General features: G+C 44.0%; 1 protein-coding gene across 4 annotated transcripts in view; it reads left to right on the top strand.

Moving 5' to 3' along the window:
• Positions 1-23,765, top strand: part of LOC137561702 (solute carrier family 23 member 1-like) — a 101,640-nt gene that overhangs the window by 26,494 nt on the left and 51,381 nt on the right. For all 4 annotated transcript variants that reach the window (XR_011030088.1, XM_068273046.1, XM_068273045.1 and 1 more), the window contains exons 2-3: positions 10,530-10,694; positions 11,652-11,809. Coding sequence is in view for 3 of the 4 variants with exons in the window: in XM_068273046.1 (XP_068129147.1) it covers positions 10,530-10,694; positions 11,652-11,809 (323 nt within the window). In the remaining variant the exon portion in view is untranslated. The remainder of the gene's footprint in view (positions 1-10,529; positions 10,695-11,651; positions 11,810-23,765) is intronic.

The following is a 23,765-nucleotide window of genomic DNA, read 5'->3' as shown; positions in this document are numbered from 1 at the left end:
AAGAAGATGAAGAAGAAGAAGATGAAGAAGAAGATGAAGAAGATGAAGATGAAGAAGAAGAAGAAGATGATGAAGAAGATGAAGAAGAAGAAGAAGAAGATGAAGAAGAAGAAGATGAAGAAGAAGAAGATGAAGAAGAAGATGAAGAAGATGAAGAAGAAGATGAAGAAGATGAAGATGAAGAAGAAGAAGAAGATGATGAAGAAGAAGAAGATGAAGAAGATGAAGAAGAAGAAGAAGAAGATGAAGAAGAAGAAGAAGAAGATGAAGAAGATGAAGAAGATGAAGAAGATGAAGATGAAGAAGATGAAGAAGATGAAGAAGAAGAAGAAGATGAAGAAGAAGAAGAAGAAGATGAAGAAGAAGATGAAGAAGATGAAGATGAAGAAGAAGAAGAAGATGATGAAGAAGAAGAAGAAGAAGAAGAAGAAGATCTAGAAGAAGATTAAGAAAGATAAAGAAGAAGAAGAACAAGTATATACAGTAACACTACACTACTGAACCAAATTAAGGACACAACTTCTCTTTCCACATTTTTTTTTAAAGGAACATCCCCACATAATCACTTGCTGTTGTTACTTGGAAAAAAAGATGTTTCTTGCATCATTCACCCTCAAAACAAGTGTTGGAAGCTATTTTGGGCCAATTCGAATAGTCAGCTCGAATAGTGAGCTCGAATACCGACTCGAATAGTGAGCTCGAAGTCCGAGGTCGAATCGAATAGTAAAAAATATTCGACTCGAATATTCGACTGACCTCGAATAATTTACTATTCGAATTCGACCAAATTCGAATTTTTAAAAGGGGTATTTGAGCACCACTATACACTTGTAACTTTGAAAATAAAAAAGTTACATACTAAAAACAGTAGGGGGAAACCTCTGGATGCTCCTATGGCTTCCCCGATTCACCGTGAATCTTCTGCTGCCAACCAGGACCTTCTTCATTTTCGCGACCTTGCTCACCTAGATGTACGAGCATGGCCGCATTGCTGGGCACCAGTGGGTTTGTGCCTGCGCAGTAGCGTGGAGAAAAAAGGCCTGCACTAGCAGCTCTGTGCTACTGTGCATGCGTGGGTCGTACTTTTGCGCCTGTGCATTGTGGCCGGCACTCATACATGGATGAGAGCGTGTCCACCAGCAAACTTCCATATGTGTTGAAGATTGTTCAGAGGGTCCCTTCGCAGCACAGGAGGGGCGTACGAATATCGGGGAAGTCGCTGAACCATTCAGAGGTTACAGGTGTCCTTTTAAAGTCAATTTACAGTACAGAAATCATTACATCTACATCCTGAAAGAGGAACAAATGAGGAAATAAAGAGGTGAAAAACACCTGAATAAATGAAGACCTTCTGCCTTTGCAAGTTTCCAACTTAGCAGGCCGACGGAATTGGCAGGTAGTAGGTCAATATTTAGTGTTGTCTCCATGAGCACCCAGAGAGACCGATGTAGGAGGCACAAACAGAACAGTGCACACACTGATCCTTTCTATCAGCCAAGCAAAGGCCCCGTGGAGGAGAATATAAAGGTTTGCTTATGATGTGATTATTGGTTTGTAGGTTTCTTTCACTGGAAACCCAAAATAGCTGTACAGTAAACACAATAGAGATAAGAGAAGTCAAACATTTTACCACATGAACTACCTGCAATGTCTGGACCAGTGTTGTTAGGGAGGCAGCATTTCAATAAGCATTCCAGAATTATCAGGTCAGCAACAACAGTGGTTTTGGCGATGGCATTGTAACTGAACAGGCTGTGTTAATGGGTAAACAGAAGACAGATTATTAATTTACAAACCGGTAAAGCTATCTGCTTGCTGAAAAGAACCTAAACAGTAGTTCAGCCCTATATAGAGGATAACTGGTTACAATTTTCTCATCAGCTAGTTCATGCCTTTTGATAGCTGAGCAACAGGTCTCTGATTACAGGAGAGCAGAGGGGGAGATGAACACTGCTCTATCTGCTTTCAGCTCTGCTACTTCACTCCTGAGGGACTTGCTGCTCTGCCTTTTTAGCTTTGTCCTATGTTGTATAACCTTGTTACGTCTGTCATCCTTTGTACCATTGTATGTATTGTCCAGTGCTGCGTAATATGTTGGCGCTTTATAAATACAATAATAATAAATAATAAATACAATCATTTGTCAGCTGAGAGGAAACATGCACAAATACACACAAGTCACTAATGCCTGGTTCACGCTATGATATTTCCCATCATATGTTCTTTATAGTCGTGCTCAGAAAATTGATCTGAAATCTGATTGGACCTGGTGGAAATTGATTGTACCCGATCTGATGGGAAATTGCATTGTGTGTACCAGGCATAATATAGGCCAGGGATAGATTGTCAGGGTGTTGGAATGGACAGAACGATATTGGGTGGAGGAGGGGCAGTTGGTGGCACTGGAGAGTACAAATTCGCCACTGGTCACTGGCAGGGAACCGAGCATAAGAATCAGTTTTCTTGAATAACACACCAGCTTCATAGTAGACACTTGATGCATTTGCAAAGTAATGGAAGTAGTTCGTCAGGTAGTGAAGAAACAGCAGAACCTGGATCTGAGTCAGAGTAATAGAATTGCTCTGATTAGTAGTGGAAATTTTCTGCAAAATATGTACTGTTGGCGGTCCCTGAGGACAGGGTTGTGAAGCCTTACACTAAGAAACTCTATACACGAGATGTAAGCAGGGGGATGGGTCAGTTTGTGAGTTATCGCCATTTAACACCTACATAGGGATAATCATTATTAGAGATGGCCCGAACGGTTCACCTGCAAACTTGTTCGCGCAAACAACGTGGATTCACGTTCGCGTCGAAACGTGAACACTTAGCGAGTTCGACCCGCCCCCTATACTACATCATTGGGTTAAACTTTGACCCTCTACATCAGTCAGCAGACACATGGCAGCCAATCAGGCTGTACTCCCTCATGGCACGGACCGCTGTGATTTGTGGAGAAATGTGAAGCACCTGATTGGCTTATTACTCACATGATGGTATATAAGTGAAAGCGTGTTGATGTATTTTTGTAATGACATATTGCTGAGCTTGACAAAGAAGCTGTGAGCTTCGAAACGTTGCTGCTGTAACTTTACAGACTGCTATGTCATATGGTGAATAAAAGAGCATAATAATACACTGGATGGTGCCGGTCCTATCTTCTTGTTGCTTTTAAGGGATGTGGCGTGCTGCCAGCTCGGACTGAGGCACATTCGGCAATCTAAACACAGAGGAGAGGTGCTTCTGTTTTCTACTACGTGCCTACCTTTTCACTGCACCACGTGTGTGTGTGATAGCTGCACATTGTATAATACCAGTCACTGTATACCTTTCACTGCACCTGTGTGTGACAGCACGCAGTTTTATATACCAGTCGCTGCATACCTGTTAACTGCACCTGTGTGACAGATGCACATTGTATTGTAATACCAGTCACTGCATACCTTTTCACTGCGTCTGTGACTGCACATTGTATTATACCAGCAGTCAGTGTATACCTTTCACTGCATCTGTGTGGTCGCACATTGTATTAGTCAAGTCAGTGCATACCTTTCACTTCATCTCCACCAATATGGACAAAACAATAGGCAGAGCCAGAGGCAGGCCACCCGGCAGGTCTGTTCGAGGTCGTGCTGTTGCGATTTCGTGCGGCCCTTGACCAAAGTACAGTGTTCAGAAGAAGGCACGTGCTATCAAGACCCAATATTGTCAGGACGTAGTTGACTATTTAATACAGAACACCTCATCTTCTTCAGCTTCCGCACGGAAGCATGACATATCTTCCTCCTCCTGCTCTGATTCTGGCACCCCACTTAATATTCCGTCGGCAGCCATCACCAAAGTGCCATCAACCCAGGGCTCAGTGGTGTGGAAATTCTTTTGTGTCTGCCTCAGATGAGACCAATGCCATCTGTACTCTATGCCACTGAAAATTGAGCCGTGGAAAGACCAAAACCCGCGTAGGGACAACTACCTTACGAAGGCACAAACTGCAATGGGATGACCACCTGAGGAAAAGCAGCACACAAAAACCAAGCCACACACTGCAGTGCCACAATTATTTCTCAAAAAAGGCGATACCCAAACTGTACTGTGGTGTCATCTCTGGCACACAGCATTGGGTCAAGGGTCCATCGACCATGGATGCCTGGTCAGCAAAGCATGGTCAGGCCTGCCCAAAGTCAGTCCCCGCACACAGCATCTCTGCCTGCCCCAAGACTAAGTCGGTCCCCACACAGCATCTCTGCCTGCAGGCCGCTTTACTGCCTTCTCCGCATCCACCAACAGGGTCCAGGACTCCAGGTGGATTCCTGAATTTTTAATGCTAGCAGCTACCGCTATAATTTTTCTGGTGCGTGTACATGCCTGCCTAATTTTTCTGGTTGCACTACGGCTGCAACAACAAAACAAAAGGCATGTACAGGTGTCAATTCCCCTTCGTGATCATTACCTTGCCGCGGTGAAGGGGCTTGCGTATCACAATGAAGCAATGACCGGCTATATGAGTGTGTTGGGGGGCACACCCTACCCAAGAAGATAAGGTCATTGCTTCTTTGTGGACAGACCAAATTCGATCAGCTGGACACTGTCACTGTTGTTCTGTCTCTGAGCTACCTCAGCCCGACCATATGGGCTTGAAAAACTCCATCGCCTGCACTCTCGCCACGGTGCGCACCAGTCCAGCACGGCCATCACTACACAAACAGCTGTTTGTGGTGCATTACTCAGTGAGTTTGGTGTGTCAGTGTGAAGCAGTACACTAATTACACTCCCTGATTGATGTACACACATGCAAGATGTTTTAAAGCACTACGTCTCCAATTTAGCAATGCAATGTGATTTCTGCCCTTAAAACCTTGCTGTGCATCAAATCCGGATTTTTCCCCGGGACTTTTGGCATGTATTCCACTCCGCCATGTCCCCCTCCAGGCGTTAGACCCCTTGAAACATCTTTTTTATCACTTTTGTGGGCAGAAACAGTGTTTGTAGTTTTTCAAGTTCGCCTGCCCATTGAAGTCTATTGCGGTTTGTCAAGTTCGCCGGTTCAAACTTTTTCGCAAGTTTGCGTTCACGGTTTGAGAACTGAAAATCGGAGGTTCGAGCCATCTCTAATCATGAGCACAGAACCAATGAAGAGCTAATACAGCAGTTGAAGGGACCCTCAAGTCCAGGGGCCTGGTGGTCACAACCTCTGTATCCCCTATTGCAGGGCTGTTCAACTCCATCCTCCAGGGCTAAGGTCCTCACACATTTTTAGCACAGCTTAAATTAAGTGAAACAGTAAAGGTGTTGGTTCATGAAGTAGAACACATTCCTCAATTTCTCAGTCCATCCATGGCTATGGCCTTTGTGGACTGGTGTTGGATAGCCCTGCCCTATTGTTGCCTTACTGTGGTTCACAGCTGGATAATGTCAGTGGCGTACCTACCATAAAGCTGCAAGAGCTCACAGCACCGGGTGCAGCCATGGCTAGGGGTGCTGCTGTGGTGCTCAGTCACTGTGTTCTTCCACCAGGGACCTTTTTTACATAGTTTGGGCAACATTCAGGAAAATGACAGCAGGCAGTACAGGGGAGTAAACTACTTCCTACACTAAATGTAGCATGCCCCCCCCCCTAACTTCCAGTCCCATGGGAAATGTCTCCTCGCTTGCTACACACCGCCTGCAGTGAGTGAATGTGCAGAGCAGCAGGGTAAATAGAGAGAATGATTGCTGTGCTGCAGCTGGGACCGTAGCAGGGAAAGGTGGCAGGATATGTTTTAGTGTTTCAGAAGCTGCCTGTTATTAGTAGCCGTGTGCCCTGCCTGCAGTAATACCAGAGTGCCCTAGACTATTGATTATTTATCCTGATCAGAGTAATTAACCAATAATGCAGGCCAGTCTGCTGTTGCAGAAGCCAGTGATATAGGTGCTGACTACTGTAGTGAGCAGAGAAGCAAGCTCCAGGCAATTTAGATTATGTTGATGGCAGGTAATCTTATCTCTCTTCCCAGCTCCCCCTTCCACCTTGTTGTCTTCCCCATGACCCTTTCCCCTTTTCAGATTTTAGTGGCTTCTTTTAACAGCATGCCCCTGCCAAACAGCGCTAGTGATGTCTGCAGTCCTGGTGAGAGGTCTTCTTGCCATTTTCTCTCTCCCACTAGGCTCTCTGTTTTGTGCATCTACCTCTTTATCCCTCCTCTTCCTATGTATCCCCCTCTTTCGTAAGTCCTCCTTTTGTGACTGTCCTCAGAGAAGCTTACAATCTAATCTTACTATAGTAATCATCTAATGTCCTAACATTATTATTGTGTATTTATATAGCACTGACCTCTTCTGCAGCACTGTGTATAGAGTACAGAGTTTCATAACCGCTAGCTCTGTCCACATCCTGATGATTCCTTTTCCACCAAAATCACCCACAATTTGCAGCAAAACTCTTGGCGCCCCAACCCGTCAACCATCCCATCAAATAATCAGCACTGGGTGTCATATTCCCTAGGTACACCACTGCTAACGTTGAGGTCATTAAGCTGCCCCACAAGTCCCTAGTCTGTTGACAGCTGATTCCGTTATTCTGATCCGCTTTGCCTGACACTTCCTGTTTTTTTTTCGTTTTTTTTTCTTATTATTCCCATTATAATGCATTTAGAATAAAATAATTCTTAGCATAATGTACCACCCAAAGAAAGCCTAATTGGTGGCGGAAAAAACAAGGCATAGATCATCATGTTGTGATAGTCATTGGGGAAAGAAAGGGAGGAGCGCTAAAATGTGAAAATATCTCTTGTCCATAAGGTGAGACAAAAGTTGAATCCGGCACCATCAATAGGTATGCTCTTTCACTTTATTGACAGATATCTGACAATATATACAACGTTTCGGAGGACTAACCTCCTTTGTCAAGTTTAATCAGCATCTAACAAATACATCACACGTCTCTCTTTTATATACTTACAAAATTCAAAAATGACCAATTAGCTATGCTTCTCGTTTTTTAGCGACCAATTCCCTTCCGTCCGCCAAGCGGACCTTATGGGGAACTTCTCATTACTTTGCATAAAGCTGTGTCTCCAATCGGAGAGCAGTAGGAGCGGCTACGTGCACTCAGGTAGAGGGCCGTCCCGGATAGCCGACCTGCGCAGCGCCGACCAATAGGGAAGCTGCCTCCTGATGTCACATCAGGCCACACCCACCATAGAAGCGGACCTGACGGGAGACTGCTTCCCTTAGAGCGGATAGTAACTCCGCCCTCCGGGCAGCGCTGCGTATTGGCGGACTGGGCAGACTACGTATTCACCTGCCCACCCACCTTATCCAGGCACAGCGCTCTAAACAGACAAAGTTATGTGCAGCAAAAGCTATATGTACGATCACATGTTTGTACATAGATGTCACATATTATAAATGAATTACAGTCAAAATGACCTTTAATATAGAACCTAGTCCCTAGATGGGGGTGATGACTATAACTACCCTTAATCACACTATGACAATGCACACAATTTAAACACAGGTATGTCCCATTGGGGCGGGCAGACCTGGCAACCCCTCCACTTGAGGTGCCCGGCTCAGCCCTCACCAACTTGTCCCGTAACGTGGGGGCTCGCTTATATGACATAAGAGGAACATTTTGAAATTCCTCAATATGAGGAAACGCCATTTTTAATACATTCCAGTTGCTGCGTATGATGCTCGCTATAGACACTATACTCACAAAAGGTAGTCTTCCCTGACTATTGGATCTACGGTGTGTCTGTCCCTGGACTGATGTCCTAATTTTATTTCTGGCCCTATTTAACAGTCCTTGTGGATATTGTCTCCTACTAAATTTGTCCTGCATTTCGTCCAATCTGGTTTCTCTAACCTCTAAATCCTCTACTATCCTAGATACTGTTTGAAACTGAGTAGCGGGGATAGAACGCTTGGTGGCCATTGGGTGAAAGCTCCCGTAGCACAATGTCGAAATTAGTGTCCGTAGGCTTAATATATAGGTATGTGCCCAGCCTACCTCCAGAGACACTCACCATTGTGTCAAGGAAACTTACACTCCGGCTATAAGTATGAATACTTAACCGTATAGCAGGACATTGTTCATGTACAGTATTAACAAATTGTATAAGGCTCGAATGTGACTCCCTCCACACGCAAAAAATGTCATCAATAAAACGTAGCCAACACATGGCATTAGAAGTAAATATTGCATTAGCGTAAACAAACGTTTCCTCGTATGAATTCATAAAGATATTTGCGTAGGAGGGGGCCACATTCGAGCCCATAGCTGTGCCCCTCAGCTGTAGAAAAAATGTGTCCTCAACTAAGAAATAATTGCATGTCAATAACATTTGCAATAAATTGCATAGAAACTTGATTTGTACACAACTGAAATCAGATACACATGATAATATAGTTTCTACCACCTCTACACCTCCATCGTGAGGGATGGAGGTGTAGAGGCGCTCTACATCTAGCGTGACTAATAGTGCACCCTCTGGAATATCAGGTAAGTTCTTAATAGCATCAATAAACATAGTTGTATCTCTCAAATACGACTTGCCAGCAATCACATATGGTCTAAGCACCACATCAAGATATTTTGCTATAGGAGAGAATATGGAGTCTATCCCGGCCACTATGGGACGACCCGGTGGCCGGGATAGACTCTTATGTATCTTCGGACATATATAAAACACTGGTATGGTAGGGATATGCTGAGTGAGAAATTCCAACAATTTATCATCGATGATCCCCCTTATCAACCGCATGTCTCAACAGGGTAGCTTTTTTCCCTTGAAATTCTCTAGTAGGGTCACCATCCAACTTAGCATAAGTCGTTATATCAGATAGTAAACAATATATATCTCACTCTTATCTGCCAAGTCCATCACTACCACTGCCCCGCATTTGTCGGCCTGCTTTATAATGATATTAGTATTATCCCCAAGTTCTTGAATGGCCCTTCTCTCATCAACTGTAAGATTATGCTTAATGTGGAATTGTCTGTCCATACTTATAGTTCTCAATAAGGTATCTATCTCATCACTGGCCTTCATGAATTGATCTATTACTTGGCAAGAAGGAGGGTTAAATCTACTCTTGGCCCTCAATGGAGTGTCACGTAAAGATAACAGTTCCTCAGTTGGTATATGTCCATGTCTAAACATATGTGCTTGTGGTGAACTGAAAAAAATATTTGTCGTATAGATCTATAAAATCTCTGAAGATCAATATCCAGATCAACTTGTTGAGGCCATGCTGTAGGTGCAAAAGAGAGATCTTTTTCTAACAAAGACTGCTGAGCCGGTTTAAGATCCACTGATGAGATATTAACAGTCTCTGCTACACATTCCTCTGCCGGTTTCTCTGCTGTCGTGGTCGTTGTCTTAGGCGGTCCTTGATATTTGTGTTCTTGGCCCCCTCTGCGCGATCGTCTGCGCTTAGTGGGAGGTCTGATGATGATTGGGAGTTTGATACCAAAAAATCTGATGAATCGCCTGATGGTATTCCTCCATGTCCATCAGATGGTTTCGGTCGTATAGGTCTCCTCCATTTTATTGTAGCGACAAGCATAGCTGAGTGGTCATTTTTGAATTTTGTAAGTATATAAAGATATGTTGTATGTTAGATGCTGAGTAAACTTGACAAAGGAGGTTAGTCCTCCGAAACGTTGTGTGTATATATTGTCAGATATCTGTCAATAAAGTGAAAGAGCATATCTATTGATGGTGCCGGATTCAACTTTTGTCTCTATTGGTGAAACTGCTGGCTGTCAGCTCCATATCCAGGCACATCTCACATTATCTGCTGGTGAGCAGCTGACTTCTACGTTAGGTTGTCCATAAGGTGAAAAATGTCCACGGGCTGAAATGGTTAAGGATGGTGAGAAGTGGTACAGTCTAGACCACAGCCAGTCTGGTTATACATTGGGCGAAAGTTTAAAAGCAGGCCTGATGGCCGTTTCGCTCGCCGGTGCTTCTTCTAAAACTGGTCCACTGGACCAGTCTCGGAAGAAGCGCCGACATGCAAAACGGCCTTCAGGCTGCCCGATTATTGCCCTGCACCTACCGCCCTCTGCCTCCATCCTGGTAGGATCTGACAATGTATATTTGCTGTCCCTGATGCACAAGCTGTTTTGACTGTGATTGAGACATCTACCATTGAATGATGCAAACTTGTCTGAATCTTTTGCACGATTTTTTGATATGGAATACATTTAAGGACACTGCAGACAGTGCCCGATTGCCTATCACTTTTTCTCAGTGATGCATCTTATGTATTGTACAGCTCTGCGTAATATGTTGGCGCTATATAAATCCAATAAATAATACCACTGAATGGAACAGGATTTAGGCTTCGAAGGCTGTTTCACTGATCTGCAACCATTTTATATTTTCCGTAATTGTATGATTTGTACTTGGTCCAAAGCACAGACCTGATGCTAAATTTCATGGTCCATAATTGTGATATTGAGATAAGGGAGATAAAATGTAATAAATGTTTGCAAAGCAAAAGCCTCTGACCTCCACTCAAAGTTCTGTGCTCTTTGGCAGGTTGAAGATGTTAACCATTACAACATCATGTCTTCCTATGACATCAAGGACCCTGGAGAGGAGGAGAAGCAGAAGGTCAACCACATGGTCAATGACCGTAATAAGTTGGCATACTCTGTGACGGACGTCCCTCCATGGTACCTGTGCATCTTCCTAGGCATTCAGGTATGTGACGAAGTTTTAGGCTTAAAATGTTTGTTTGTCTACACTTTCTGATGAAGGGTTCCCTGCAGGGCCCTCAAACAATTGTCAATTTGGCTCATGCACTGAAGCAGGCCCGGATTTACATCACAAGAGCCTAAAGGCACACATGTCCTTGCACCCTAGACTTCGCCGTCCATGAACCTACAACCCCCACCGGACTGCACCCCAAGTGCGCTGGCTGGCCCAGCTGTCACTTTCCCTTACTTCCCTTGCCCATCATAGGTAGCTACAGGTGGCCCTTAGCATTAGGTAGCCAGAGGTACCCTCAGTATTAAGTAGCTAGTGGTGACCCCTACTGAAGGGAGATCTTGTCAGTGGAATGCCAAAAGCTTGATGAGTAACCTTTTTATTAACCTCTACATAGGGAAGAAAGGAGATGGGCACTAGGGGAGGGCAGTGAGCCACCTTTCCATCATCAGGCGCCTGTAGGCACCTGCCTACAGTGCCTTATGGTAAATCCCACCATGCACTGAAGAATACATAACTGAATTGCAAAAAACTGTGTGCCAGCCCAGTGTCTCTCAACATTTTATTGGTATGTGGACCTTTTAAAACCCTGTACCCACCAAGTACCCCCGAGCATAGTAAACATTATCACAAGTACCCCTTCACGAATATATATTTAATCGTAGCACATGATTATTGGTCAGGGACGTTTCTTGGGCAATGCAGGCAAGGCGTCAAGGAAACCAATGTACAACTGGCACTTAGGCCCATAGCTCCTTGGCTACACCACTCAAAATGCTATTGCTCTCCCTAATGCGAAATCTAACATTGATTTGTAAGATGATTTTTGGAGCTTTCAATGAATGACTGCATCTTTGCTACCAGTTTAACTGGGCTCTACATTATTGATATCCTGTGAAGACTTCTCTGTTCCTGAATATTTCTGATCTAATCCCATCTTTCTCCTTCCAGCATTATCTGACAGCACTTGGAGGGATTGTCGCCATTCCTCTGATCCTATCCAAAGACCTGTGCTTGACCCACGACCCCCTGAGCCAGAGCCATCTGATTAGCACCATCTTTTTCGTCTCTGGCATTTGCACCCTCCTCCAGGTCTTGTTTGGAGTCAGGTAAGGTGACAAGGCCCCATATGGGGTGTCTGAAAGAGCAATTGGGATGCTGGTACTGATTCCGAAACCATTTCAGTTCCAAAACTGTTTTAGCCTTTTATTACAGGAGATAATCACCACATTCACTGAGCTGACCAATGTAAAAATGTATGGACAATTTTTTCAAATTATTTACACACCCGTTTCTTGCAGCTCAGGAAAAACTGCACATATTTGCTAAAGCTAACAGTCAAAATTAATTGGGAATCCGAAACCGTGTACACTGAATATGCAAAACATTCCAACATCAAAAAAAAAGACCAGCAAAAAAGGTTTACTTCAACCCATGCCCAGTAAAAGGAAGAACTTGGCCTCGATTCATCATTGTCTTTGAGATAACTTTTTCCAGTTTGTTAAATTACCGAATTCGAAGTTTAGCGATTTCTAGTTGTATTCATCAAGGTTTTTCGGCATTCGGTGTGAATTCGATAACAATTCGGTAAACATTCGGTAACGTGTCGATATTTCCATTTTACAGCGGTAATTTAACACAAGGCCATAAGATTCCCATGGAATTGTGGGTAAAAGGCAGTCCTTTGAGTATTACGTAGCAACATTCTGAATAGGGCTTAACACCTGGACCAGGATTCTAGAAGTGGCTTGGGACAATCCCACAATTTGATAGGAGCCTTTTCTAAAAAATTATAGTGCTGCTAGCAAAATTAGTGAACCCTGGTACTGCCTGTGTTCTCTTACAAGATGATTCAAGAGAAATGCAGATGTCGTGTTATAGCAAATAAATCTATTCTCTTACAAATTTATATGGTTGCAGACCTTATTCTTGCCCTTCTGTGCCTTTGAATCACTCTCAGCTGCTACATAACCACTTCAAATGGCTCCATCTTCTCTGTCAGCAATGATCTGACAGGAATAACGACAGAGCAGTGAAGGAGATAACTAATCCTTAATGTAACGCTAAACCACGCCCACTTTCTTTTTCATGAATTACACTTTCTTTCGTTTTAGCGAATCGTTACCGAATCGTTACCGAATGTTCGCTAACAGCTGTAGATAACTTTGATGAATCCTGAAATGAAGTTAACAAATTCGGTATTTTACCAAACTCTTGTTAACAAATTTGCTAAGTGTTGATGAATCGAGGCCCTTGTCTCCTCTACTGTGCTTAAGTGCTTCCTTTTACTGAGCATGCATGCAGGATTGGAACTTGCCTGCGCACGTCCAGTTCCAATGCATTCATTTGTTACAGCAAGTGCTTCCTGGTTCCCATTCGGTGGATTAAGGGCTTGATCACACCCAGTGCATTTTGTGCTGTTTGTTGTTTGAGCGCCGGCGACTTTGAAAAACACCTTAAAATACCTTGTGCAATGAATCCATATGGGATAGGTCATATCCGCGTGTTTCCTCTGCTTTCTGTTCACAAAAGCACTGCATGTACAATTTTCAGGGCAATTTTGCTACAATGGAAGGTATAGGAAAAACGCAAAACGCCCACAAATCGTTTTTTGTTTGTTTTAATCTGGTGATTGTGGCTGCGTTTTTTAAGAATAAATTGTATTTATTTTTTTGTAGGTCAAAGAGTTCACTTCCTGACCGACATCAGGAAGTGAAAAAAACGGAATTGCTTTGCAAAAGGGCTTATAAAAGCGCTTTGCACAAAATCGTAGCGCGCAGTGGAGCGCTGCGTCGGGAAGGGGGGAAAAAAACGCTAAAAAAAAAACCAATCGCTGCGGTCAGCAATTTTGATTTTTAGATGTGGACAAAGCCTAAAGGCTCGTGGAACTCGGGAACACAAAACCAAAGCAATTAAAAGCAGTGCCAGAGATTTCGGCATTGCCGGCGCCTCCATAGGCCGTAATAAGAACTAAGGCTAAAGCGGCGCTCAGTCATTAATTTGAGCGTTGTGGATAGGCCTCGATTCATCATTGTCTTTGAGATAACTTTTTCCAGTTTGTTAAATTACCGAATTCGAAGTTTAGCGATTTCTAGTTGTATTCATCAAGGTTTTTCGGCATTCGGTGTGAATTCGATAACAATTCGGTAAACATTCGGTAACGTGTCGATATTTCCATTTTACAGCGGTAATTTAACACAAGGCCATAAGATTCCCATGGAATTGTGGGTAAAAGGCAGTCCTTTGAGTATTACGTAGCAACATTCTGAATAGGACTTAACACCTGGACCAGGATTCTAGAAGTGGCTTGGGACAATCCCACAATTTGATAGGAGCCTTTTCTAAAAAATTATAGTGCTGCTAGCAAAATTAGTGAACCCTGGTACTGCCTGTGTTCTCTTACAAGATGATTCAAGAGAAATGCAGATGTCGTGTTATAGCAAATAAATCTATTCTCTTACAAATTTATATGGTTGCAGACCTTATTCTTGCCCTTCTGTGCCTTTGAATCACTCTCAGCTGCTACATAACCACTTCAAATGGCTCCATCTTCTCTGTCAGCAATGATCTGACAGGAATAACGACAGAGCAGTGAAGGAGATAACTAATCCTTAATGTAACGCTAAACCACGCCCACTTTCTTTTTCATGAATTACACTTTCTTTCGTTTTAGCGAATCGTTACCGAATCGTTACCGAATGTTCGCTAACAGCTGTAGATAACTTTGATGAATCCTGAAATGAAGTTAACAAATTCGGTATTTTACCAAACTCTTGTTAACAAATTTGCTAAGTGTTGATGAATCGAGGCCTATGCCCAAATTACTATTAAAAACAGCCAAATTGCGTCTTTCCCCCTGGGACCATGGCAGCCTGGAGGGGGAATAGTAATTAAAGTCACCGGGACTTTTGCTGGAGCTGTATCATTATCGGGTTTACCCTGCACCCAAATTTCCCAGCTGCCTAATCCTAGGTCCACCCCAAAACTGCTATGGGATCTTTACTTACTGGTAGAAACAAAGGGCAGGTTAATTATTGCATTTTTATTACCACAGACTCCAGCTGGACCGATACAGGGTGAAGTGGGAGGGTAGCGTGTGCAAGAGATGTGCAATGAGCGTTTGATTTAAGATTAAATCTGCAGCTGCATGATCAAAGTCAGGTGTATTGTCCCCAAATGAAAACCTATCTTTTTATATTGGCTGCCTTGAGTTTATTTTAAACTCTAACACAGGCACATTTCTTTATTACTGTATTTCAAACAAACGCAATTCTATTGTTTTAAAATACATTTTAAAGCCCCTGCAATGCCTTCACTGCCCCCCTCCCCCATACTTGGTCGCTCACATATTCCTGACAAGCAGGTGGGGTGGGACTTTATGGAGGGTTAGTGGATCTTTAGCAAAGCCACACCTCCCTGGTGCCTCAATACTGTCTGTGAGGCAGGCAAGTGCAGAGGGGTGCTTATAACCCCCCCTGTTTTTTTTTAATTTGTAATAAAGCTCCCCCTACATACACAATAAGCTCCCCCTGCCTTAGGGCTGGTTCACACGGGCGTCTGCCCCGCTTTCTGTGGCGTCGCATTTGGTGGCGCTATGCGTTGGGGCTTTAAGCAGCCTTCACATAGCTTTCGGATGCGGTCGGTGTTTTTTTTTTCCCCTAGGTGAACATAACCCGTGGCGGTTAACTGCCCCAGGACACTACATGTAGCGTCCAGGGTTGCCTTGAACGCCAGGGAAAATCTGGACCCGAACGCCACGTTCGCAATAATCGCCGGTAAAAGCCTGGTACAAATGCTCCCATTCACTTGAATGGGAGCGTTTAACGGCAAGTCCCGAACGCTGGCGGTAAACGCTCCGCAGATGCCCGTTTGAACCAGCCCTTATACAGCTATCCCGGGGGGGGGGGGGGGGTATTAAATACACAATTGGTATTAAATACACAATTTATTACAAACTAATTGGGGTCTCTTTTTAAGATTCGAGCACCGAATGCATTGCCCTGCTGTCAGGCACAGGTAGACTAGCATTTGGTGGGGTTCACAGTTGATTCCCCACACTGGTATACTTGAATTCTCTCTGGAAAGAAGGGGTGTAGTGCAAGGCGGCAGAGAGGCTGCAGGCTGTGTACATTCTATTGGCGACGATGGGAGGGATCACACTTGAGTCTGTATTGGCTGCATTTTTCTGGATGATTCTGCAGTCGAGACACTTTTGCCCGACCGCCAACTAACATCAGCAATAGTGAATTGCACAAAGTTTGAGAAAAAAAAACTCTACAGCATTTTTCATTGCGCCAGCAGTGTACTGTGGATTGTGCGACTCGCGGTACACAGTTAATGCAAGCTTTACTGTTGTAATTGCCATACTCCTGTACCGTGGGTCGCACTAATTGTGCAATGCTCGGTACTCTGCTGGCAGTAGTTACAGTAATATTGCAGTGGCTGGATAGTGTACAGGTTAAGGACTCGCATCTTGGCTCTTTCTGTTCAGTAAGCTAGCACCTATTCGGTAAGGAGTCCTTGGGCAAGACTCCCTAATGCTGTTACTGCCTACTGAGCACCCCTAGTGGCTGCAGCTCTGGCGCTTTGAGTCCGCCAGGAGAAAAAGTGTAACATAAATGTTCTATGTCTTGTCCTGTGTCTATTGTTTTTCCATTTTTTGCAATTTAGTTTTCAATACTGCCGTGCACTGGCCACATTACCGGTGGTTGGTGCTTCAACCTCCTAGATGCCTTCGTAAATCAGATTCACTATACATCCCTCCTCACCACCATTGATAATTTTCACGATTTGAATGGTTTTCCTGTGAAATGTCACTGGGTTTACATGAGTACAATACTAAGGTCTGTTCAGAAGGTCTCCTCACAAGAAAGGTCTTGTTCTTTACCGTTCGCCACTTCCATCCACTTACGCATGTGCCTTATGCTAATGTTGTACGCCTGGGATTATATACCGTTCCTTCTGTGTCAGATTTATGGTATCTGTTGCATTTCTGTAATGTACAAACTTGCAAAGAAGCTTTTTTTTTTTTTTTCTTAAGGTGACCAGTAACAATCCAATTTCTAGTAAAAAATCGTTTGAGCGATCAAATTCTGATCGGAAGTGAAATCGTTCACTACACCATCAACGAACCAATCTTTGCTTCCTATCACAACCAACAAGAAAATCCAAATTTTGGTTAGACAAAAATTCAATCGGACGATTGTTTTTGTAAATCGATTGTGCCCATCAACTGAGATTATTTACAACCAATCCGATCAGAATTTCTGATCGCTTGACCGATTTTTCACTATAAATTGGATCGTTAGTGGCCACCTTCTGCAGATGCTTAGCACACCTCTTCTCCCAGGGACATTGGACGCAGGAATGGTACAGGGTATCCCTACACTACAGATACAATACCACTGTGACAACTGTGAAATAAACCCAGGGCTTGTTCACACTGTAAGAAACTATACATTGGTTGCTATTGGCAACAACACTACACCTTTATTCAGGCACCAGCAACTCATTAATAAAAGCTGCAAACATGACTCTCATCACAGCAACAGCATAGGAGATACAACTTCTTAGGCGTTCCTCAAAGTTTAGGAGTTTATTCAGTCAACAGATAAGACAGTACATTCCGTTACTACAGAACAATTTGCTTTGCTAGGATGTAAGTATGTTGCGTTACAGGCTACAGCTTCTTGATTCCATTGCATGTAATCAGGTTTCCTCTTATGTCTATCCTACGTTACACCAGGCTACGTGATATCTAGACTACGTATATACAGCATACAGTTAGATAAGGTGACAAGACATAAATAAAAATAGTGTTGAAGCCAGCAATGACAGGAAGCAGAAGACTGCCTCTCTGCAGCCTATCATTTGTTTTAATACTGATCAGGAAAGAGTTAAATGTGACATCATCTGAGCCATACCCCCAAGCCTACAATTGGCGGGCATGGACATGTGAATCCCCTTATTAATATTCCATTGCTTTGTACCCTAGTTACAAAGAATGCAATGCTTTGTAAATATCGGCTTTGTTTACCTTTCGGTCGTCTAACAGTCGGGGCAGTTTAGACCTGTGGCCTTCCACAAAGAACATGTTCCTGGTAACTGACCGCATCATCTCTTCTGTGAGAAACTCTGATTAAAGGTAGACTCTACAAACCAAGCCTTGTACCTAACCTCAGTTCAGGCAACTGAGGCCTGCATATAATACTTGAACTATAACACACACTAAGAGCCATTTCCTTTTTTCTTTTTTTTTGCGCTGGCGATTTTAAGAAATCGACTTAAAAGCGATAGTGCAATGTTAGCTTATGTGAGAATCGCAAACGCAGCTCCTGCACCATTTTCTGAGCGTTTGTGATTCAATAGAAAGTATAGGGAAGTTGCAAAGCGCTTGAAAATTGTGATTTCCCAAGCGCTTTAATGAATTTCCGGGTCGAAGAGTTCACTTCCTGACTGACGTCATGAAGTGAAAGAAAACATCGCTCCACAACAGTGCTTAGAAAATCACTTAGAAAAGCGCTTTTCGAAGTGAAAATCGCTCAGAAAGTGCTTGTAAAAGCACTTCAAAAAAACCCTATAAATCGCTCAGTGCTTTCAATAGCACTGGCGATTTACATTGTGGACAAGGCCTTATTCTTTTATAGTTCATTTTTGGTGTTATGGTGCCCACTAATGATGAATCTTCTACTTCTTTTTTTTTTTTTTTTTTTTGTCCAATCTTAGTGTTATAAACCTTTCTAATCAGCTTTTTTTTCCGGCACCAGCAAACTCATCAGCAAGAGTTGCACACACGACTCATCACAGCAAGTAGGAGATAGACTTTCTCAGGCTTCTTCAATATTCACGTTATTTATTCAGGAAACAGAAATTCAGATAGATACAGTTCATCATATCCTAGCCAAGCCAATCTTCATGTTTAAGTTCTTGGCGTTACAGCTCTTGATTACCTTCCTAGTGACTGTAATCAGGTCTTCTTAGATCTATTCTAAGTTACATCTAGACTACCTATGTACAGCATACATTATATCAGATTACATATAGAATGAAAATACTTAGAGGTCCTAGTCAGCATCTAGGTAGCATGAAGTAGGAAGCAGAGCAGGAATCAGAGAGCCCTCTGTCCTCTCGTCCCGTGTCTTTAATACCGACTAGGGAAAGAGTTAAATGTGACCTCATCTTCGCCCTCCCACAGACCAGACTATTGGCTGAGCCCCCTCGTGGTGTCATAATACCCACCTACTCGATTAATATTTAATGTCACTTTGCCTTACTTACTGGAATTTGGTATTTTGGTAAACATGGCCTATGTTGATTGTTCTTGTGGTGTACATGTGTAGGCCTGTGGCCTTCTTTCAGGAACATGTTCTCGGTATCTGCGGGTATCATCTGCTACACGCAGACACTGAGATGCTTCTGCCTGAATCACAAGAAACTCTATTTTAAAGGCATACTCTGCGGACACGCCTTTTAAATAAGACTCAGGCCAAATAACTGAGGCCTACTTAAATTATAACAATCCCCCCCTAAAATGGCTTGATCCGCAGATCCCGGCTTCTGAACCCAACCGTACCTGGGTTCTTTTCTTTATGTTTCACTTTTCGATGTTCGTGCTCACACAACTCCTCTGCCCTAGGCGGTTATCCCTGGGAGAGAGGGCAAGACCTCTTGGTCTTCCTGTAACCAGGCTCTCTGGGGATGCCCTACTTCTAAGTCCCTCTATACCACATGCTCAGCTTTTGCGTCACTTGCGTATCACTCACAAACTTGCATGACCACAGAAAAGTGAAACTCGTTTGTCTGTTACACAACGGAGCAGTGCCAGGTGCCTTCTAAAAGAGCGCCTTTATGCAATCAGCTCCATCACCGGTACTACTAAACCTATACCCGTAACCCTGTATATCCCTTAATTTGGAAATATTGGTTCATGAGATTGTTTACGAGGCACCAATCTCTTGACCGTGTTAATTTTGTTTTACGTAATTTTAACACACAACCTCACCTGGATAATGATGCCTAATGTTGTCATCCCCATCCAGACGACCAGTGGGTGTAGGAAGAACTTGTGTACTGCAGAGGCCCAGTCCGAGTGTCCCTGGAACATCACCGGAAACCTTTTCCACCAGGCCAGACTGGAACTCTCCTGCTTATTTTTGTGTTCTACCTCGTTAAGATCACCTTGATCATGGTGAAATCTTACCTCTAACTTAGTGTACTGTCTAACAGTTGTAACAAAGTGTGGTCGTCTTTGATCAAACCCTGTTCCCCTTTGTCCCATGTCGTGTTCTCTTTCAGGAGGGGAACTTCCCGTGAAACTTTGAACTTTAGAGTTCTCTTAACAATTTGAGAAATAACGTCGTCAAACCTGGATGACTTGATCCATATGGGATCTCTGCCCACACAATATGTTCCCCTTGACAGATCCCCCTTATCGGAACAATTATGAAAATGTACCTTGAATGTGTCCTTAGACATGATGCTAAAAAAACAAACCTTTCCTTCAGCCACCGGAACTATCGGTTTGGCTTCAGGGTGGACCTTTTGAATGGTAGCCTCGCATTCTGTGTTATTGAGCCAGCAGGCTTCTTCACTAAATTTGACTTGCCCCGGCAAACACAGGTACCTCTGTGAGAATTGCCCGCATGAGGACAACTCTACTCGTTTCACTTGGTGTAAGACATGTGTTGAGGTGGGAACTAAGAAAGTGGCGGTGCCTAAAGAAATGTTGCACCGTTTCCATCTGTTCACTCAAACATCTCGAAGCTTCCATGCAAAAGATCCTTCTCCAGAAAAATCAATATACCTCCCCTTGTCCAATCTCCGTTGTACATGATCTTTTAGCCTCTCCCTGACAAAATATGTCCCCAACTGTCCTGATTGGACCTCTTCCCTCCCCCCCCCCCCCCCTTATGTCCTGAGGCACAATATGTACCTGAGGTCGGGAAGACTGTACTCTCTGCAATCTTTCAATTAAGAGTACCTCTTCACTTATCCAACTAGCATGAGGATAAATGGCTGCATATGGACTGTGTAATGTTGTCCCCTGTTGTGACCCGTGTAGTGAGAATGGGGTTCCCTGTGTTGGCTCTCCCTCCCCCGGGATCGCTCTCCCCACCCTCTTTGTCACCTGGAAATGTGGCTTGATCTCGATTTTTACTTCTTGTTTCGAGAACCACCACCCCTTGGCTTTCCAGCCTTTACGTGTGTATAGTTGGTTCAGAGACACCCTCTGTTGGCAACCCCAGAGTGTGATGTTGTCCCCTGCGTCTCTCCGGCAGGAGAATTGACGCCTCCTGCTCGTTCCTCTCCAATCTGGAACCATCTCACTCTGGATAACCAAGACAAGTTACCCCTGAATCACACACTCCACCTTTTGCATGTACCCATTGTACTGCAATGTACCTTTTTAACAAAACTTTAGATCGGTGCATCGATTCTGGGAGTGTGACATTCAATAGCAGATTTACACTGCCATTCAATTCATACTGCCCGCACACCTGATTCTTCAGACCTGTCGCCCACCTTGTGCCATGAAATTTGTTTTCACCTGGCACAAGTGCTCTTTTCCTCCATCCCTGCTTGGTCCATCTGTGCCGAGCGGAGGGAGGTGTGAAAGGATTAGTACCTTTGTCACTAAACATTAACATGCTTGGGCCTTGCATTCTCATTAACCCCTTATTATTCATGAGAATGTCCTCTCTTCATTCTCCTAGGACGAAATGGCAACCTAGGATCACCATCAGCACGGTACTCTTCATTATAAAAGCACCTCCTTGGGAAAGAAAAACATTAGCGATTTGCACTATGTTTTGCTCAGTCAGTTTTTTTAGTCGTTTTCCGATCTCAGGAACCTCGTTTTTTAGTCTCTTTCCAATTTCAGGAATCTCGCTGTTCTACAACCTCAGATTGGCATCTGGAACCTTTCGCTTATCCGACTGACATCTCCTTTGCTGCCAGCACTGCAGCTGTCTCGAGTCCATATTGCCAAACTCCTGAAATCGAAATACAAACAAATCAATTCTTATTAATGATTTGGGATTCGCCCTGTGGCTTGTACTCTGTACACTTTCAATTGATCAATATATACTGTAATTGATCTCGTTGCTTTATGGTTCTCATGAACTCCGTTTACTCTTTTTGGTAGATTGGAGTTAAACTTCTCTCCCCTACTTAAGTACTATCCTAAGTACTTACCTGTGTAAAATATGCTCCCGCGGACTTCACCTTTGGAAGCTCTCACCTCATTGCAAGCTCTCACCACACCTCCCCTTCTGTACATGTGCGGCCGTCGCATGCACAGATTACGGATGCCACACACCTGTTGCTGCTTTGCAGGTGAGCCTGCAATGCTCTTACTCATTTTCACATTTACTTATCTAGAACCTCATTGCGATACCAGCTCAGCTAGAAGTTCTGTATGTTGTACCCTCTGACCAATGTTTGCCGTGCTACTACCCCCATACTACAAAAAAAAATGGCTGCCTCCCTGTAGGAAGGAACACTTTGCACTGAAACTGCACCTGGTGCAGGGCTAAGCATTCCAGCGTCAAATGCCTGTATGCAGATCCCTGAATGCCCACTTGGTAGGTAGTCGTATGGCAAACCTGTACTGATACACTGTCACTCTGTAAATGGCAATTCTTTCATCTTCATAATTGCCCCATTAACTGCTGCCAGTTCTTGATCTTTGTGCTACACTTGGTAGGAGCTGGAAAAACATATTTGACCAATCAGTGGACGAGAAAAACGCACAAACATACCCAACCCAGCATTGACCTCTTAGTCAAGCTCTGGCCCTGTCCACGACAAAAACTGGAAAAAAGTTACCGCTCTGCAGCCGCGGCGACGGATACCTGGATTGGTCAACCCCCTTTTTTTCCAACTCCGGCATCCCCTGATGCACTGTCCCCCTTTTTACTCTATTGGGAACTCATGCTGCACCACCCGTTAAGATGCCTCACTTAAAGGAATAATCCCATAAGCCACTCACTACAGATACTTTCCTGATCTGCACTGCGCTTGCAAATCCCACCCTGGGAAATATCTGACTTGTATGTGTCTCCATGCCCCTAGCTGGGAAACACTTCCTATCCGTGACCATGCTAGTCTCGCAGCAACTGCTTGGTGCACGTATTCTGGCATTCCTTTCCCTGGACCCAGGCTCTGGGGAAATATTCCGGGATCAGAGATACTCAGTAGAATGTCTCATTATCTCTACCCTCCCTTCCTTTCAGCTGCTCTGCCCGGAGCCGCGAGCACAGCCTGACAGGACGTGGATCCCCCAGCCCCTCCTCCCCCCTGCCATGACGTGTGGGGGCCATGACTCTTGGGGGCGGGCCCTCCCCAATGCCGCCATTTTGAGTCCTGGACTGACAGCTAAGATGGCTGCTCCCATAGCAACCTCTCAATCCTATACACATTAGGAAAAAAAAAACAAGATCAAACAGAACAAACATTTTATGCCTAGTAACATATTGCAGAGAAGCAGCATTCCGCTACAAACAACTCTTGGATACCTGCAAAAAACTGAGACAAAACCTCCGTCCCAGCTGTACTCCTAAATGTTATCAGACATAAGAATACCCAGCAACGTAGGACTTTCTCCAGCCTGCAGAACATCTCACAAACACCCCTACAGACAGGAAAAAACATGCTGACCGAGAAAAACGCCAGAGTACAGTAGCACTTCACCCACCATCTCAGCTGTGGCTATAAACTTTTTCATATCTTCAAAGCGACCTAGAGACATGGGCTGTGCATTCCTGTCTACCCAGCTCACCGAAAACCCCCCCCCCCCCCCAAAAAAAAAACCACATACTGCCAACAGTTAACACATGCTTTAAACCCTACACACTTCTAAAACTCACAGCTTACAACTGTCTCTCATTCGCTTTCCTCTCTCCTTCTATACCAGCCTCTCTCTCCCATCCACTAGTAGACTGCAACATAGCTGGCATATCTCTGCTGCGGGGGACCCGGGGAACCCGGGTTTCGGCACCACTGTTATAAACTGTTCTAATCACCTTTTTTTCCGGCACCAGCAAACTCATCAGCAAGAGTTGCACA

Source organism: Hyperolius riggenbachi, chromosome 3, assembly GCF_040937935.1.
Source record: "Hyperolius riggenbachi isolate aHypRig1 chromosome 3, aHypRig1.pri, whole genome shotgun sequence".
NCBI classification, from domain to species: Eukaryota; Metazoa; Chordata; class Amphibia; order Anura; family Hyperoliidae; genus Hyperolius; species Hyperolius riggenbachi.
Note: the sequence above shows the minus strand (reverse complement) of the source record. Positions and strands in the feature narration are given on the sequence as shown.